This window comes from Fopius arisanus, unplaced genomic scaffold (assembly GCF_000806365.1).
Source record: "Fopius arisanus strain USDA-PBARC FA_bdor unplaced genomic scaffold, ASM80636v1 scaffold00116, whole genome shotgun sequence".
Taxonomy (NCBI): Eukaryota; Metazoa; Arthropoda; class Insecta; order Hymenoptera; family Braconidae; genus Fopius; species Fopius arisanus.
Window position 1 is genome coordinate 318,396 of NW_011887855.1, and position 12,569 is coordinate 330,964.

The window sequence follows — 12,569 nt, forward strand, 5'->3', positions numbered from 1 at the left end:
TAATCATTTTTGAAATTGTTAACAAAAAAGATATCGATTAAAAAAAAAAGTTCTGAGGGACCCATAAATCTCCACGTTTCACACGATTCTCAATCATTTGAATATATATTTGCGAGACAATTTTTCCCCAATTTGTTGAACAATTTTTCGAATTTACAGAAGTGAATTCATTTTTCTCATTCCGTCCATCGATTGTTTCTCCATCATACCCCCACTCCGCTCTATATGGGATGTTTTCTTTCGTCACGATTTCCTGGAATTATCGACACTCTCGCGTTTGCTGGTCTTTCCGAATTCTTGACACGCTCGGGCTCGCGCTCTGCTTTATCTATACCCACGCCCTCCGAAAATTACCGACACTCTTGCCCTCGCGACCTGTTTGATCCACAGGTACACCCGCAAAATTAGTTCCGCCAGTTCCGCTAGGAAATTTCGCGGTTGAAGGTTCGCTATTGGCGTTAGCAATCTCCCCTATAATCTCTGCACGGGCTTTGAAAATTATCGACGCTCACGGGCTCGCCACCTGTTTTACTTACAGGTACGGACTCTCGATCTGCTTTACTTACAGGTACGGGCTCTGACCCTGTTGAAGGTTTTGTATAGGCGCTGGCAATCTCCCCTATAATCTCTGGCACGGGCTTTGAAAATTATCGACGCTCACGGGCTCGCGACCTGTTTTACTTACAGGTACGGACTCTCGATCTGCTTTACTTACAGGTACGGGCTCTGACCCTGTTGAAGGTTTTGTACAGGCGCTGGCAATCTCCCCTGTAATCTCTGCGTTTAATCATAACATTTGCTCATTATTATTGAAAAAAAAGAAAAATCCATTAAACAGAAAACTAATCACTCTCAAATTCTAATTATGTTCTCCTAGATTTCACCACATTACGACCTAAATATTTACGAAGAAAAAAGTTAGAAAAGTTAATTAAAAAATCACATTTCTTCCCAGTGCACAGTGCCATCTCTTCTACTTTAGTCAATCTTGTTTGTGAGAACGCATCTTTCATCTCACCGCCATGACACTTTCCAGTTCATGCTTTTCGCCTCTAAGGTAAGGAAAGCACTAAAGAAAAAAGGTTTGCTGTTCGTATTTTTTTTGACTGAAGCAAAGGATTTTAATACCAATAAATATAGTATATTACTATTAGCATTTCTGGAACGAATTGCGTTATTATTTTTTCTGATTAACGGTAGCTACTGCCACTGTTCCATCTACAATAACTCAAGCAATCGATATTTTGCACTCTTCATGGAGAATTTAGGTTAGCAACGCGTACAAAACAACGAAAGTTTGATGACTATTACTTTGGTGCATAAAGTCAGTAAATAATTCTAGACATTCTTTCAGAACAACATCAGAGTGATTTTGATAAGCAGCCTGACCGAAAAAGTTCAGGAGTAAAAGCTGAGACTCATGAACGGTCACAATCAATCTCTAGGGAGTCTGGCGAATCAACGAATTCAAACTATTCTCCAACACACTTTAAAGAAAACGCTTCAGTAAATGGGTAATTTTTCAATATGAAAATACTGCATATTTCAACACTAAACGATGAGAAACTGTTCTCACGAGCATGAGATATCAGGACAAACCGCGAGTGAGCTCTGTAATCGTATAAGGTAGAAAAGTTCTTTGCAACTGTCCAAGAAACAATATTTTGTGTTGTTTGGTGTGGTTATGATGGATGTCATCGACACATCCCATTTTAATATGCACTTTCACATGGAGATTTCTCTATTCTTATTTATCTATTAATTTATCAATGGTTAATGAATACACGGTTGAGAATCCCAGCTATGAGGAAACAGGCTTCTTTAAGTATTTCCAATCGGACTTTGAAGATTCCATATCGAATCGTCCTTTGCTGTTATCTTATTATATTTCATTTATTTTATTGCTTCTGATACCAATTATTTGCCTACAATTTATGCTGAAGTTTTTCGGTGAACATTGCGGGATTTTTATTGCTGATTGGATTAGATCCACTATAATTCATAATATGCTTGTTTCTATTTTTGAACATAGAAAATCGTATCATGAAGAATTTCACACTGAACCAACCGAAGGTTTATAGATTGTGATCATTTTCAATATGAAAGAATCAATTAAACAATGAATCAATGTTGAATTCCAAACAATGGAAAAAAACATCTCAGTTTGAATCATGATCTAATTCCAAGAATTTTTGAAATAAAAAATTTTGAAGAGGGCTTCGTTCGAAGAATGCTCAGTGGCATTCGACTTGAAATGCAACTAAAAATAACAGAGACGCAATAAAAGTTCCATTTTCGGAGTCTTAAAATCCTCCTATTTCTCATACTTCCGTTACTCTCTGCAGGTTCCTTCTATCTTGGAGTGGGCGACTTTTTTGTCGGAAAAAGAAATAATACAACCTAGTTCCAATTTAAGAATACCTGGGATTAATTGTTTTTTATTACGTTGCGTTGAAGGCACAAAAAATTCTTGCCAAAAAAGTATTTTGGCCAGAACAATTGAGGCGTTCTTCAACATTATTTTGTGGTGGAAGCATTTTATACTATTCCATCCATGAAAAATTAGTGAGTTGAACAGCCAAAGGAAAGAGTTCATATCGTAAAAATTCAGATGAAACAAATTGAATATTAATATTTTTCTGGTATGGTTCCCGCTTACTATGTAAACATAGTAATTTTTCCTTTTATATTCTTTCGGTGCTCACGTATAGGAAAATTCCGTAAATAAGCTCAGCGAATTCTATAGATCATTGAATTTCTATCCAACTTCTCAGAAACTTTTCGCAGAATTTATTGAAATTTTTTGTAGTAGATGTTCTCTGCAGAGGTTCCTGGGTTCGAACTGCCCAAATTCTTGTCTTTCATTTAAGTTTTGTAACAGAATGCGGAATGGAAAAATATAAATCGAAAAAATAGTTACTACGATGGTTCAATCAAATAAGTTGTATGAAAATTTCACCCCATAGCCTTTTTTATTAAAAAAATGCTATATGAAAAATTGCAATAGAACGAGTAAGAAACTCATATGTGTATTCAAATCTTTTTCGAGCTTTCTTTTCTCCTATATATTATCCATCAGTAAAAAATCCGTAATGATCGCCAGGGTTTTTCTTCGTTTTTTAGGTTTAAGCCTATCTGTCCCTTCCAGGAACATGGATGCTTATCGGGAAGCTTATTAAATAAGCTTAAAAATTACACCAGACTCATCGAATTCTAATCATTTTTCATCTACTTATGACACTTTAAGGCAAAAAATCAATTTGGTCATTTTTCTTGAAAAATTAAATTTGATGTTTTGATGCTCTTAAATGCACTAGGCCGGATTATTCATATACGATTTTGAAGAGAATTTATCACTCTTCCAAAGGGTGCACGATAAATCCCACGTGAAAGAATTTCCATCACATTATTGGAGATTGTTTCCATTTTTCACGATATGTCACACTCAAAAAATGAATAACTCGCACGGAGAGAAAAATCTATGAATTTGTATATTGTGATTCCGATAAAAATTACTGTGCTGCCTTACAATCTAGGTCTAAACTGCAGGCCTGAGAAAATTCATAGTCGTCGCAACAGTTACCATTGTTAAATTCAACTTCGGCAAGAATCGGAAACATTCGACGTTCATCGCTAACCAATCATATTGGGTTAAAAAATGTTTGGAGAAAATGCTGTGTAGCACAGGAAAAATTAAAAGAGAGCACAATAAAAAATACCGATCTGGATAGGAATTTTTGAAGGATTTCTATCAGTTTTTCTTTCAAACTCAAACAAAAAATGATAGACCTTCAAATTTTATAGTGCTGTTTAGTAAATTTTATGGAGCCACACATGATTAATTACGGAGTGTATAAGAAAATTCGACATATTGATAGTATTTTTTATTTGTGAATCAAAGAATTTCTGGTATTCTAGCATTTTGCACCACGATTGTAGTGCTCGGCACAGTAATTTTTCTTGGACTTTTCTTTCCGTGCGGAAACTACGCGAGATGCAAAAAAGGCCGAATATAACTTAAAGAGCGAAAAATTCATAAAAAACATGAGGCACCTTCATCCCTTTTTTTTACCGTTTACCCGCTACAGCCGTTCAAGCTTACGATAGAAGAAAAAAATTAATTAAATTAAATTTAATTCAATTTAATTAAAAATGGAGTAATTGTTATTTTTCGATTTCAAATTATGTTAAAAAATATTTTAAAATCTGAGTCATTATATTTTCATGACGATAAAATTTAATCTAAAAAATTACTATGAAATCGAACATTACTATAAATCTCCATGCGGAGAACCTCTGCTTCGAGAGCCCAGTATATCTATATATATGGTGTGCTGGGACGTTAGATTTACCGTAAATATAATTTTAACGTCACCTCCCCTAAATGATCTACGTAGTGTGCATGCGCGCGGCACTGGTTTAGGCTGGGCTAATTTTTAAAGAACGTATCTTGAAAAATTTATTCTGCTCTTTCGTCTAGAGTTGGCGTCTGAGCTGCTCCAGCGTTCGTTTCTCTGTCAGCCACCTGTTTTCCATTTCCTTAACCTCTCTTATCCTCTGCTGCTCCCTCTTCTCCATCTCAGTCCTCGCCCAGTTCAGCTCTCTCCTTCTCTGTCAGGAATTTTACTTGGATCTTTCTTGTCTCGCAGATAAATTTTCGTACGTAGTCGAGCTCCAGCTCGAGTTTCTGTTCTAACCTTCTCTGGAAGCCTTCCAGGAACTCCTGCAGCACGCGTCTCGAGGCGGGACGTACCACAGAGCTTTGTGTGCCCGTCTTCCTGCGGGTGATGATGATTTTGTTGTTCGCACCACCTGCGGTTCCCTTTCTGTCATCCGCACTTTTACATTCGGGTGTGTCCTTAACCGTTAGAGAGTGGGCTTCATGTTACTGTCGGGGTAGGTAGGATCAGAATCACTGAGCTATCTCTGTCTTTTTTCGGCTCCTTAGCCAGTGCCACCAGCATTGTGAGGGTCACCATAGTCTCCTCGGCCACGAATGCTTCATCGTCGCCCTCCACTTCACTGCCTGTCACTGTAAACGCATCCTAGAATGCTGCCCCGGGCTCATCCTCCGCCTCGGAGTTCTCATACTTCTGCGTTCTCTGTGGTTTCGACACCGTGTAGAGGAAGTTCAGTGGGGCGGCAATCCACGTCATGACCCTGGTGGAGTTGCCTCTGGGGTGTTTTTTCTCCTTCGTCCTTCCCTTTTAGGAACTCGTCAATTCTTGGTGTACTCATTCGAGCTTCCCTCGATTTCTGGACTCGGTCCCTCCCCGCCTGAGATGCTCCTGGGGTTTGTTTACTGTCACAATTCGTCTTTTTTTTCTGTTCTTACTGCCAAGTGGCCTCCCTCGCTTTTTTCTAATCGGGGCATCCGGAGCCCCAGGGGTTTCATGTGCTTGCCTCACTGGGCTTCAGCGTCGATTTGTCGTGAGATGTGTTACCCTCTACATGCTGCGATTCACAGTGCGAGAATCTTTCGATTTCTTCTGTGTCTACGGTCCGCCATCTCTTCTTGGGACATTCTAACCTCACTCGTTCTCGTTTTGTTGTTCTGTCAATTTACTCAGGAAGTCCACCGAGGGTGTCTGAGATAATTCTCCGGTAGTCACTGTTTGGTCAGCGTGGTGTAGTGACGATTGTTGATACAGATTACGGTATAATTCGCGTTTATTGCTATATAAACTCGGTTCAGGTCCCCCGCGCACTCATTCAATTGAATTGTCATCAAGTTAGAGCAGACTGTTCTAGTTTTCTCTGTTGCCACGCGCCAAAAATTACGGTTTCCGCCTTTCTAGAGGCTTTATTTCATGCAGCCACAATCGTGGCTGATTTGCTGTGGTGACACATTCTTTTTTGGTTTCACAAAGTCAATGGATTTAAAAGCAAAAAATAATCAGGTCCAAATCGACAAAAAGTGCGATTTTTTTTACCTTTTTATGATGAAATCTCAGGAATCCTGATTCATGTGATTCATTCTTTAAGGGCTAAAGATTATTGATCTGTTCATAACTTATATCATTTTTCATAACTTTTATGTATATAGTTGTGTTCAAATGCATAGCATAAGTATAATCACGAAAGACGTGTATGTGCCAATTTTTAGGCAGTCAATAAAGTACTAAACAAAAGGTTCAACGAGCCTGACTGTTTGATATATTAGAGTCAAGCTGTGAACTGAAACTTAAACACTTGATCTGCTAGTTCGATGGTTAAGCTTCTTTCGCTGCGAGTTCACTTATTTGTTTAGATATTCGGACTTTGCCCGATGAGCAGTTAGGTTCTACTATTATGTTCGATCACTAGAATCGTTCAAGCCCTTGTTTAGCCTTTTTTGGACTGTCTCAGGCTAGACTCTGATCCCTGACTCTTATCCCTGATCGTAGAAATGAGGAAATGGCTAGGAGCTGGATAGCTCAATTGGGAGAGCACCCATCCATAATCGGAAGGTCTCTGGTTCGAATGCCGGTCTGGACAATCCATTTTTTCAGTAATTTTTCGGTAAAAGTTATATCAAGAATTATCCTTTTTCCCTTCCAACCTAATACAAATTCTATCCAATGACTCCTTTGATATCAGAAAAATGTGGAACGTTATAAAAACTTCACGTCTTCTATTCCTGACTGTCTGAGGAAAGTACGCTCTTGGTGCTTACCTACCTCCCACCCCCAATTCGACCAATGACTATAAAAAAAGGGTCGTATTGTATTGTGCAGGTAGTCGGGGGAGCGAGACCACGCAGCTTGGGTCTGAGTGGGGGGTATCGTTATGTCAGTCACGGCAGTCAATGCGCAAAAGTTAAACTTTTAAACGAAAAATATGAATATTTTTACGAGTATATAGTTTAAAAATATCAATTGGTCATTTTCTTCTATATCAACTTCCGCATAAAATTCCGTTTAATAAATCTTTAAAAATCGTTTGAAAAACATTGATGAAAAGATCTTTAAATTTTGTTAACATTGTTTGATTCTCTAAGCAGACTTAAAAGATTTAATTATGTTTTCCGCATTTCCTGGAATCAAATGTTCAGCAAGTGGCAGTTTTACTTGAATTTCAATAGTGTCATACCTCAGAAAACCACAGAAACAAAACATTTGAATTCCATCATTTCATGTCCTGTTGACTTTCTTTCATTACATCGATTCCACTGTTAAATCGTTGAAAATTCATCCATTTCCAGTTAATTACGAAAATTAATAATTACTGCCGAAAAAAATTAAAATAATTAGCTGCAGAGAGTGACCGAGCAGAGGTAATTGAAAAATGATCGTAGATTAAAAAAACTAATCAACAATTCCAGTTTTTTATTTTAATGAAATTCCAATGAATTCCTATGAAAACTTCATTAGTGTTTGGCCGACCATTATTTGGGATTTATTCCAATATGAATATTGAAAGAATGAATAGATTCATTGGAAAAATGAACTTGAAAGAATTTGTTCATAGAAATCATTTGAAGCAAATTTAGTTGTAGAATTTCTATGGTGAAATCATTTCAAGTCTTTTTTTGCTCATATATTGGTGAAAAATAGATAATTTTTGTGTAAAATAGATTAAGTTGTAAATAAAAATCCAATTCGTTTCAAATACAGAGTTTTCTGTTGGATATTTCTATTGAAAAAAACTTCTAAATGAATGTAATCACAAACTTCTATAATTTTCATAGCAATGTAATGAACTTCCAATTCAATTATCGGGCGAGTCCGAGAATATTTTCCGTCGAATTGCTTTTATATGTGCTGCCAAACCAAAAAAGTTTGACTAAAAACATATCCCTGAAAAATTGCTTTTGAACATTTTTACAATAGTTTTGGGCAGATTCAAATGGTCTTTTTCGAAGAGTCTTAGACCAAGACATCTCAAATCAAGAGTCGGTAAATTTACGAGCCTACAGCAGCCATGAAATTTAACGGGAATATTTTAAGAGTATTGCAAGCTGCCGACAATTTTATATTTATATGACATTATGAGATGCCTAGTTCATAAGTTAAAATGCTGGTATCTATTGTTTGGAATAGTCCCGAATGTTATTGAAATAATGGATAGTCCAGATACCCTGGCGGCACCGATTAATTTTAAATTTACATCGAAGACGTACCTGTCGCTTCGATTTTACCCAGCGATGGGTCAACAACGATTACACAATTGGAAAGAGTGGAGAAAAGTATTTCTCTTAGATTCTAAATTAATAAATAATTGATTCAAATTTAAAGAACTGTCATCTCATATTTTTGTCAATTTTTAATGAAATAATTGCTCAATATTAAGGTGACTAAGAAATGATCAACTTCTGGCACGATGTTATCTAGAAAATTACCCCCGGTACAACTACGAATTTTTCAAGTTGAATTGATAAAAATTAGTTGGAATTTTTGAGTGCACGTTGCTAACCGCACTCTGACTATGCTGGGTCTCATACAATTCGGATATTGTAATCTGGAATGCAATGATACAATTCATTGTATTGTAATTCATTGTATTGTTTTCTGAATAATGGCTCTAATAGGGTTTTATGGTCCGGGCTCCAGAGGTTCCGGCTTTGCTTATGTCTGCTATACTGAACAAGTCTAGACCAGAGGTGGGCAACCTCAGCTCTCGGAGCTACTACAGCTCACGACCTCCATTAGGCAAAATTGTCTCAAGCCATAAAGTTTATGGTTGCGCACCCCCTTCGAACCCATGGTGCCCTGAGTGTGGTAAGAGTAATGGGGATATTCGGCAGAAACTTGATGGTGGGGAAAGTAAAATAGAAAAATTTTAAATTTCTGTAATGGAAATGTTTCTTTAATTATTGCATTTTTGTTTATTTTTCAAATGACTATTGGATATTTTTCATCAATTTTACAAAAAAGAAAATTCGTATCTTTCATTGATCTTTTTGATGAGGACATATTGTTTGGAAAATAATGATTAAATATTATCATTTTCTTAATAGACCTGACTTGATATGCATTTTCAAACTTTTTTTTCTATATTTTCCGCTCTCGATTTCGAGTTAAAATGCATAAACTTACAATTGAAAACATACAGATCGGTTTACATTTTTTCTCCGTAAAATCTGCTCTGAGCTACCTAGAGGTTACCCATGTCTGCCTGAAAACAGCGCCCGGCATCCTTCAGGTAGCCGAGAGCCAGTCCGTTACTAAGGATGGGATAATTTCCAAATTCTAGTGGCCACCAATAGCCAACCTTTGTCTGCGAATAAGCCCTAGTAGTGACGATGTTATGTTCCAGAGATGTTACTAGAAGGAGAGTGGCGCAATTTAATATTATTAGCGTCAAATTTTCAAAAATGTGTAATTCGTTAGCCGCTAAACCTCTGATGAGGACTGCATCGAGAGTTCTTATATAATTCTATCTAATTATATTATATTATTGGTATTTGTTATTACTTTAAAATACGGAAAATTACATAGGGAAATGTTTACACAATTCCCTAAAATCAGACCAGATGCGAGTCAGAATTATTGTGAATTAAATTTTTGCTCCTCCAACTCCGTTACTGTTAGGTTTAATCTAATCAAAAATAAAGATTATTGACAAAAATTTTATTTTTCAGATATGAGAAGTTTTCGGCTAAACAGGAAGAACCAATGTCCCCAGAATGCAGTCATTCTAAATCAAATATAACCGATGATTATATTGGTAATTTTTCAACTGAAACCAAAAAACCCTTGAAGTCATCAAGATTTCGGTCGAAACCAAGAAAAAGTAGTTCTCTGTCTCCATGCCGTGGTGATAATTCACGATCATCAGAAGGAGTAAAATCATTCGAGGACCATTCATGTTCACACTCCGTAGCCTCCAAGGGGTCTGGTTCGAAATCTAATAGTGATGAGAATGCATCACGGCACCATTCAAGGTCTACATCTATTTCTGGACTAAAAACGAATTCTAAATCAAGATCTAAATCTAAATCTCCGCGATTCAATATGGAAGGTGAACAGTCAAGAAGATCTAGATCGCGGTCGAGGAGTTCTAAGAACAGTAAAAGTCGATCGGTGAGGAGATCCAGATCGCATTCAGGATCGGATCGAAATTCCGTGACGTCGAATCACTCTAAACCGAGTTCGGAAGTCTCTATTCAATCTGGCAGAAGTTCTGCTGCCTCAAATCGATCAAGACCCGATTCGATCGCTTCAACAGAAGAAAAACACATACTTAGACTGTCAAGTAAGTCAAGAGACAATTCTCCTGGCTTAAGAGGTTCGAGAGCACTCTCTGCAGCGTCGAACAAATCCAGACCAGGATCAACTGTATCGAATAGGTCCAGATCACGTTCTTTATCTAGAGATGCTTCTCTTACTATAAGAAAATCATATGAAAGGTTTCATTCAGAGTCTCCAAGCACATTCAGACCTGGTTCTCGCAGTACTAGACAGTCGCATTCTAAATCTCATTCACGATCCCCACGACGTTTAATCATTTCTAACAGGTCAAGATCTCGTGAATCCGAAACATATTCCCGTAAATCAAAATCCAGATCACGATCACATTCTGTTAAAGAGAGACCAAAATCCCATTCATTCAAGTTAAAATCTAAATCACGATCCCCTATAGTACCGAGAGGCATGTCTCGTTCTGATTCTGCAAAATCTAGATCCAGATCGCGTTCATGCTCCAGATCCATGTCAAGGTCTATTCAATCGAGGTCTCGATCATGTTCGGGATCTCCTACTTCCCGATCAGGGTCACGTAAGTCCAGATCCAGGTCACGTTCGCGCTCAGTAAAATCAAGATCTCGTTCCGGTTCTGGAACTTCGTCATATTCTCAGCCGATATCCAGGCGATCCGTATCATGTTCGAGGTCAAGATCTCCATCTCGGTCACGTTCAAGATGCAAATCTATATCAAAATCACAATCTCGATCACGATCACGGTCGGGGTCTGTACAATCGCATTCGCATTCTCGATATCGATCACACTCACGTTCAAAGTCACGATCAATCTCTAGCTCGCGAAGAAGAAGCAGAAGTCCCAGCAGAGACTCTATTGGAAGTTCAGTCGGTTTCAAACGAAAACGCAGAATTTCGAATTCTGATTCTGAGATCGACGGTGAAGTTCGGGATAAAAAGTCAAAGCATCAAAGTCCTGATTCTAGAGAGGATAATGTAGAAAAAATAATTACCGAGAGAGATGAAGATGAGGAGAAAAGAATATTAGGAGATGAGAGGGAGGAAACGCTCACACAGTCGCGTTTAATGGACGACGGCGAGGATTCTGACGAAGGAGTACGAGAAGGAGATGGGGAGGAGAATGATCACATGTCTGATTTTGATCGTATGTTGGCACGCAAGAAGGAAGAGCAGACACGAAGACGTAAACGCAAAGATATCGACATTATCAATGACAACGATGATATAATAGCCCAATTATTAACAGATATGAGGAATGCCTCGGATGAAGATCGGAAATTGAATCAACAGTCCAAACCGGCAACTAACAAAATAGCGATGTTGCCCAAAGTCTTGTCGCAGTTGAAAAAACACGATCTTCAATTAGCTTTCTTGGAGCACAACGTGCTCTCGGTACTGACCGATTGGCTGGCGCCTATGCCAGATCGTTCTCTGCCTTCTTTACGAATTCGTGATAGTTTGTTGAAACTTCTGTGGGAATTTCCCAGAATTGATCAGGGGTCCTTAAAGCAATCAGGGATTGGAAAAGCTGTAATGTATCTTTATAAACATCCACGAGAAACAAAAGAAAATAAAGAACGAGCGGGAAAATTGATTAACGAATGGGCGAGACCAATATTCAATCTATCCGCTGATTTTAAAGCGTTATCGAAAGAGGAACGGCTGCAAAGAGACCTAGAGCAGACGCCATCAAAGCGGAGAAAATCGAATGAAGCTGATACGGGTCACAAATCTGATATCAATAAAGCACTGAAGCAAAACGATGCGAAACAACTCAGACCTGGTGATCCCGGATGGATTGGGAGAGCTAGGGTTCCTATCCCATCGAACAAAGACTACGTTGTCAGACCGGAGTGGAAGTCAGAAGTGGACATCAGTCGTACCACTAAGAAACAAATGAATAGATTCGAAAGACATATGAAAAATTATATGGATGGTAAGAGGATAAAAGCTGCGAGAAGAGCAGTTGATATTTCCATTGAAGGACGAAAAATGTCATTATAATTCTAGTTGCATATTTAAGTTCTTTTTATTATGATTCATATAGCATTGTATTAAGTGAATTACTTGATAAATAAATATCTACAATTACTTCCAATATCTTCCTTAGAGCTTCAACTGGCTAGTACTGATTGAGAGAGAATCCACTAAATTTATGTGGACAGGATAGACATATTGTCCTAAGACCGAATCCTTAAGGTAGGGCCCAGCGATTTTCAGGTAGTCGTTCCAGGGTATAGAAGACAGGTGGACAACCTCAATTCTCGGGACTAGTTCAACTATCGAACTCCGTTAGACAAAATTGTTCGAAGCCGTGAAATTTATTGCTGTACCCCCTTCGGGCCCATGATGCCACCTGCGTGTAGGCCATAGTGGGAATATTGGGTAGAAACTTGGTGGTGGGAAAAATAAAATAGGAACACTGTCAAT

The 12,569-nt window shown here is 38.0% G+C and overlaps 1 protein-coding gene across 1 annotated transcript; it reads left to right on the plus strand.

Moving 5' to 3' along the window:
- Positions 1-1,047: 1,047 nt before the first annotated feature.
- LOC105271655 (IWS1-like protein) lies at positions 1,048-12,241 on the plus strand. Its single transcript, XM_011313349.1, has 3 exons — positions 1,048-1,268; positions 1,355-1,514; positions 9,563-12,241. Exons 1-3 carry the CDS (start codon positions 1,256-1,258, stop codon positions 12,141-12,143), a joined length of 2,754 nt encoding a protein of 917 aa, XP_011311651.1. The 5' UTR covers positions 1,048-1,255; the 3' UTR covers positions 12,144-12,241.
- The last annotated feature ends 328 nt before the right edge of the window (positions 12,242-12,569 follow it).

What these genes read in the sequence shown, in the direction of transcription:
- LOC105271655 (XM_011313349.1), top strand. An exon ending in GAAAACGCTTCAGTAAATGG is followed by an intron (nt 1,515 to 9,562) that starts GTAATTTTTCAA and finishes TTTATTTTTCAG; the next exon opens with ATATGAGAAGTTTTCGGCTA.